Source organism: Myotis brandtii, unplaced genomic scaffold, assembly GCF_000412655.1.
Source record: "Myotis brandtii unplaced genomic scaffold, ASM41265v1 scaffold131, whole genome shotgun sequence".
Taxonomy (NCBI): Eukaryota; Metazoa; Chordata; class Mammalia; order Chiroptera; family Vespertilionidae; genus Myotis; species Myotis brandtii.
Window position 1 is genome coordinate 2,920,897 of NW_005354632.1, and position 6,481 is coordinate 2,927,377.

Sequence of the window (6,481 nt, forward strand, 5' to 3'; positions counted from 1 at the left end):
CTTAGCCAGGGATGGGGACCTGAGGCAGACAGGTGCTGCTCCTGGCCTTTCTGTGAGGTGGTGGGGCCCGACACCCAGACAGAATTCCCTGTGCCTCGCCCTGCCTCCCTTCTCCTCCTCACTCTGGCCTGGATCCCAGGTGGCCTTGACCTTTCTCAGCTTGGCCAGCAGGCCAGAGAGAGTGTGTATGTCTAAGGTGGGGGTTATTCCAGGACCCGGTCTGGTGTCCAACCTGATGTGGTCACTCTGGCCTGGCAGGGTCATCAACGCTGGCAAGAGCCGGCACAATGAGGACCAGGCGTGCTGTGAGGTGGTGTATGTGGAAGGTCGGAGAAGTGTCTCAGGGGCACCTAGAGAGCCTAGCCCAAGCCAGGTAAGCCCCCAACCCCCCTTCCTAGCCTCTGGAAACAGGGTGACACCTCTGCCCAGAGATTCTAGGCATCTGCTTTTAAATCGGAAACATGCCAAGATCTACCTCCTACCTCCCTAGCTTTCTGTCTGCTGGCCCAGAGTCTTTATCTGGCATAGATTCTACCAAGTCATATGAATGTAGTTTTCCACTTAAAATGTAGATGCACACGCACTTATGGGTGATTTAATTAATCACCAATGCTTATTTTTGCATTGGTAATTAATTAACACATCCATAAATACGTGAGCATCCTCTGAGTTTGGCTTTTTTGATGCTTGACTTTCTGATACAATCTAGGCCCTTGGTCAGTGGGTGAGTAAATCTAATTTTCCTTTATTACCAAGCTCCGACCTCCTCTCTAATGTGTGCGTGGATGCCCACAGCAGGGGCTTGCTCGTCTCCCTGCATAAAACACACCCACCCATCACTCATCTCTACTTTTCCTCCAGCAGGGACTCTGCTTCTACTACTGGGGTCTGTTTGATGGGCATGCAGGGGGCGGAGCTGCTGAAATGGCCTCCAGGCTCCTGCATCGCCACATTCGGGAGCAGCTAAAGGACCTCGTGGAGATACTCCAGGACCCCTCGCCACCTCCGCTCTGCCTCTCATCCACCCCGGGGACCCCGGGTTCCTCGGATCCCTCTCACTTGGTGGGTCCTCAGTCCTGCTGGCCTTCACAGAAGGAAGTGACCCATGAGAGCCTGGTAGTGGGGGCCATTGAGAATGCCTTCCAGCTCATGGTGAGTGGGTGGCCAGGGCCAAGGGCCTGCTAGGCAGATAGATACTCTGGTCAATTCTGTGTGGGAGTCAGGTGGCCTGAGGGGGGTGACCCTGAGAACCTACACTACCTTTGCAAGCCTGATCCTTGGGTCAGAGGGGAAGGAGGAGGGGGCATTACACCCATGTCTTCCCTCCTCTCCTCCAGGGCAGCTTGGCTGGGCTGGTTTCCTTTGGATGGAGGGGGTGGCTGCATGCCTGGAAGCTCTTCTTCATCCTCCCCCTTTGACTCTTCTTCATATGACAGGATGAGCAGTTGGCTCAGGAGCGGCATGGCCACCAAGTGGAGGGGGGCTGCTGTGCTCTGGTTGTGGTCTACTTGCTGGGCAAGGTGTACGTGGCCAATGCAGGTGACAGCAGGTATGGGGGCCACACTCTTCGGGGTGGGGGAACAGAAGAGAGTGAGGTGGCGGGTGTTAAAAATCGAAGACTGGAGGAGGTCAGGAGGGCTCACAGACAGAAGGAAGGGCCTGAAAGAGCCACGTGGGGAAGAAAGATAGGGGTGTGGATGCTAAATCCCAAGGGTCACTATAGGGAAGGCCTGGTCTTTCTGGAATTCTCCACAAGGGGGCCGAAGAGAGCCAAGCCCCAACCTTTCCTTTCTCTGGGCAGGGCCATCATTGTCCGGAACGGTGAAATCATTCCAATGTCTCGGGAATTCACCCCGGAAACTGAGCGCCAGCGTCTTCAGCTGCTGGTAAGTGTGAACTGAGCTCCTGACTCCCATTCTTTGTTGAGTCTTGTGCCTGTTTGTACCCTACATCCTGAGGACTCCCCCTCCCCCACCACACAGACAGCCCCTTACAGAGAGGAGTGCAGAGCCGAGCTGGTGGCTGGTGGAGGACGTAGCAGGAAGGAGCGTGGGCTGATCCGTGCTCCCACAGTGGCCCCAGCTGAGGAAGGAAGTGGAGGCAGGGGTGGGGAGGGCCCTGAGAGGCAGTATGGTTTAGAGCTTTAAGTCCTGGCCTTGGTGCTGGGATTGAGTCCTGGTTCCAGTGCTTTGCTAATTGAGTGACTTTGGACAATCCCCTTGACTTGTATCAGTAGTTCCTGCCTTAAGGGTTGCAGTGAGCAGTAAATGAGTTAATACCTGTCCATATTAGACAGTGTGTGGCTCTAGTAAACTCCACTTAAGGGTCTGCCATAATTAAGATTAGACACCAGACCTTGCAGTAAGCCTAAAACCCTCTGGCCCTCTGCTCTCTCTGGCCACTCCCGACCCCAGGGCTTCCTGAAACCAGAGCTGCTGGGTGGTGAATTCACCCACCTCGAGTTCCCCCGCAGAGTTCAGTCCAAGGAGCTGGGCCAGAGGATGCTGTACCGGGACCAGAACATGACCGGCTGGTAACACTTCCCTCAGAGCTGGGCCAGTTCCCATGGCAACGCAATCAGTCCCTGGCCAACAGCATGGTGGAAGCTGGAGGCTGGGCCAGGCTGGGAGCTGGGGGGATGTGGCCCTTCTTAGGGGTTTGTGTGAGGAGCGTGGCTCCTAGGGGAGAGGGACTTTGATGCCTGGGTGATGCCTCCTCTACTCCCCCCTCCCCAGGGCCTACAAAAAGATCGAGCTGGAGGATCTCAGGTTTCCTCTGGTCTGTGGGGAGGGCAAAAAGGTAAACTCCGTGGTAGAGGCGGGAGAGGGCCGGAGAACCCACCACGAGTTGTCTAGGGCGGTGGAGGTTCTCCCTGAGGGCAGGGGTGGGAGGGGCCCCGTTTCAGAGTTTGGGAGACGGTTTTGGCAGCACCCCTGCCTCCTTTTACTTAGGCTCGAGTGATGGCCACCATTGGGGTGACCCGGGGCTTAGGCGACCACAACCTCAAGGTCTGCAGTTCCAGCCTGCCCATCAAGCCCTTCCTCTCCTGCTTCCCAGAGGTGAGTCGTTAGGGGCGCCTCCTTCACCTCACCTTCCCTCTTCTGGGGCTCCGGCTGGCTTTCGCCCCAGTTCCCTTTACCCCCAGGCTCCCTCTCCACCCTCTTTCCCCACCAGGTGCGAGTGTATGACCTGACACAGTATGAGCACTGCCCCGACGACGTGCTTGTGCTGGGGACGGATGGTCTGTGGGATGTCACCAGTGACTGTGAGGTAGCTGCCACTGTGGACAGGGTGCTGTCGACCTATGAGCCCAATGACCCCAGCAGGTAGGGGTTGCCTGGGCAGTGAGGGGTGACAGTGGGGAAGGAAGGGGCAAAGGGAAGCAATGAGGGCCTGTGTATCTGTCTTCCCGTGGACATGTTGGTACATGACTGTGCACGTGTGCTCCTGGCAGGTACACAGCTCTGGCCCAAGCTCTGGTCCTAGGGGCCCGGGGCACTCCCCGGGACCGTGGCTGGCGTCTCCCCAACAACAAGCTGGGTTCCGGGGATGACATCTCTGTCTTCATCATCCCCCTGGGAGGGCCAGGCAGTTACTCCTGAGGGGTTCAGCCCTGACCCTCCCACCACCATCCCAGCCTCTCCATGCTTAATCCTCTCCCAACCCGAATTCTGAACTTGTCCCTCCCCCTGACCTTCTTTAGTGGCAATTTAACTGAAGAAGGGGTGTCCATTAAATCCAAAATTACAGTTACTGGCAAATAAACCAGATGGATAAATATGTGTCTTTATTTCTTTGACTAGAGATCGAAAGGTAACAAAAAGATCATTGGGGTGGTAGAATGTATACCAGAACAGTCCTGGTATACAAATATTTCATCTTTGCCCACTTATTTCTACCCCTACTGACACTAAAATATAGTGTTCCCAGTTTCTGTCTTCTGCCCTTTGCTCTTCCCACTCCATGCACTCTCGTCCCTTCTGTGGCCTCATCCATCTGCTGGTGTCATCCCAGTCAGTATTTCCAGCCCAGACCTCTCCTGAGCTTTAGACCCTCATGTCTCTGTCGTCTACGGAACATCGAGGCATCCCTCAGGCACTGCCACTCAACATGCCTCAGACTGAACTCACCACTTTCTCCACAAACACGTGCCTTCTGGTTCATCATCTCAGCTGCTCCAGTTGGAAGTTGGTCTTGGAATTGGTCACCATGGCTCCCGTCTCTTCCTCATCAAGCTAACCACTATTTTTGATTATCTATTTTATTTATTTATTTATTTAAATTATATTTTATTTATTTTTTACAGAGAGGAAGGGAGAGGGATAGAGAGTTAGAAAGATCGATGAGAGAGAAACATCGATCAGCTGCCTCCTGCACACCCCCTACTGGGGATGTGCCCGCAACCAAGGTACATGCCCTTGACCGGAATCGAACCTGGGACCCTTGAGTCCGCAGGCCGACGCTCAATCCGCTGAGCCAAACCGGTCTGGGCTTGATTATCTATTTTAAAAACATTTCATATTTCTCCACTTGTTTCTACCCCTGTTGTCACTACCTTAGTTCTTTACTGCATTAGCTTCCTAACTCGTCTCCTATCTCTGTCTCCAGGCCACTCCCCTGCTTTCCCTAAGATCCCTGGGACATAACAGACAGAGTGTCCTTTCTGCGGAGTGAATCTGAGTTGGCGATTCCCTTGAGAGAACATTTCAGTGGCTCCTTCCTGCCATTTAGAAGAACACTCAGTTCTTGAGTGTGGTGGCATACGAGGACCTTCATGATCTGGCCACTGTTTCCTCCTCTAGCCTCACCTCTCCCCACCACCACTCTCTTGGGGTTTCCTTTCCGTGACTGTGGGCCTGTGGTAGCTCCAACCGTTTAAAATCTACACATCACCTTGAACACTTCACCTGTCCTTCAGGGCTGGGTATCCCACAGCCCGTGCATGCCCCACTACAGTGACTGCCTCCTTTGATTACTGTCACTATTAGGAGTTGGTCTGAAGCAGCAGTTAAGAGCCAGAGTTCTAGGGCCCTGCTATTTGGGTTCTGGTGCCAGAACCCAACACTAGCTCAGTAACCTCAGTGAGCCTCAAGTTGCTTCTCAGTAAAATGAGATAACAGTACTACCTCATAAGGCTTTTCATGTATATAGAGCCAGACCCATGCAGTAAGGGTTCAATAACTGTTAGTTATCTTTAAGTTGTCTGTATTCTGAACTTAGACTGTAAGTTCTTTTTTTAAAAAAAAATATTTTTATTGATTTCAGAGAGGAAGGGAGAAGGAGAGAGAGAGAGAGTGCGCTAGAAACATCAATGATGAGAGAGTATTATTGATTGGCTGCCCCCTGCATGCCCTATATCAGGGATCGAGCCTGCAACCCAGGCATGTGCCCTAACTGGGAATCGAACCATGACCTCCTGGTTCACAGGTCAACGTTCAACCACTATGCCAGTGATGGCGAACCTATGACATGCGTGTCAGAGGTGACACGCGAACTCATTTTTTTGGTTGATTTTTCTTTGTTAAATGGCATTTAAATATATAAAATAAATATCAAAAATATAAGTCTTTGTTTTACTATGGTTGCAAATATCAAAAAATTTCTATATGTGACACGGCACCAGAGTTAAGTTAGGGTTTTTCAAAATGCTGACACGCCGAGCTCAAAAGGTTCACCATCACTGCACTAAGCCATGCAGGCCTGGCTAGACTGTAAGTTCTCTGAAGGCAGCGATTGATCTAAACTGAGCACATATCTCTAAGGCCACACTCAAGGCCTGGGGACCAAAGTGCTCGGACCTCGGCTTCTTCATTTATTAAGTGTGGGTTGCACTTCAGATCTTAAAAGTCTCTGTGGCTTCTAACATTCATTCATTCACTCAGCAAGTATCTGGTGAAACCTACTGTGCCCCACACGGTGGGAAGGGACAGGTTGGAGGAGCATGGGGCCAGCATGGAGAAAGCACCTGCTTTGGAGCCGAACAGACGCAATGTCTGAATTCTTGCTGAATCTCACAGAAATAGCAAAAACGGAGGCAAACCGCTTAGCTTCTCTGAGCCTCGGTTTCTTACAGGCAAAAGGGCCTGTGTATACTTAACCCAAAGATCTATATGGTGCGTAGTAGGAGGGCGGAGCTATGTAGTGTACCCAGCACAAGCAAATGAAATGTCCTCACCCTCCGTCCGCCTCCTCAGCCACCTTTCAGGGAAGGACACACACTGTGTAGGTAAATAAATACCCAAAGCTTTCCCGTGTCCCTGGCGGCACCGAGATCATACTCTTCGGGTGGGATCTGAACTCCCAGCGGGGGATCTGGGTTTCCTGGAGCGCCCTTTGGTGGGTGGGTAGGTCGAAATTGGACTCATGCAAAGTCCAGGCGAGGGGGAAGGAAGGAACTCGTGAAGAGGACCGTTGGCCCGGGTCACAAAGATCCTGAAAAGTTCTCAAGGCTGGGGGTGGGGGTGGGGGTGACCCTGGGCTG

The 6,481-nt window shown here is 52.6% G+C and overlaps 2 protein-coding genes across 3 annotated transcripts in view; both read left to right on the plus strand.

The window, feature by feature from the left end:
• Positions 1 to 3,778, plus strand: part of PPM1J (protein phosphatase, Mg2+/Mn2+ dependent, 1J) — a 4,878-nt gene extending 1,100 nt beyond the window's left edge. The window contains exons 2-10 of one of the 2 annotated variants that reach the window (XM_005859992.2): positions 259 to 373; positions 862 to 1,152; positions 1,437 to 1,549; positions 1,802 to 1,886; positions 2,415 to 2,533; positions 2,736 to 2,799; positions 2,952 to 3,059; positions 3,175 to 3,326; positions 3,455 to 3,778. In XM_005859992.2, coding sequence (XP_005860054.1) covers positions 925 to 1,152; positions 1,437 to 1,549; positions 1,802 to 1,886; positions 2,415 to 2,533; positions 2,736 to 2,799; positions 2,952 to 3,059; positions 3,175 to 3,326; positions 3,455 to 3,602 — 1,017 coding nt within the window. In that variant the 5' untranslated portion in view covers positions 259 to 373; positions 862 to 924 and the 3' untranslated portion in view covers positions 3,603 to 3,778. The remainder of the gene's footprint in view (positions 1 to 258; positions 374 to 861; positions 1,153 to 1,436; positions 1,550 to 1,801; positions 1,887 to 2,414; positions 2,534 to 2,735; positions 2,800 to 2,951; positions 3,060 to 3,174; positions 3,327 to 3,454) is intronic. The other variant, XM_014534580.1, reaches the window with a different exon arrangement.
• Positions 1 to 6,481, plus strand: part of RHOC (ras homolog family member C) — a 21,575-nt gene that overhangs the window by 8,911 nt on the left and 6,183 nt on the right. The gene's annotated exons all lie outside the window — the stretch shown is intronic.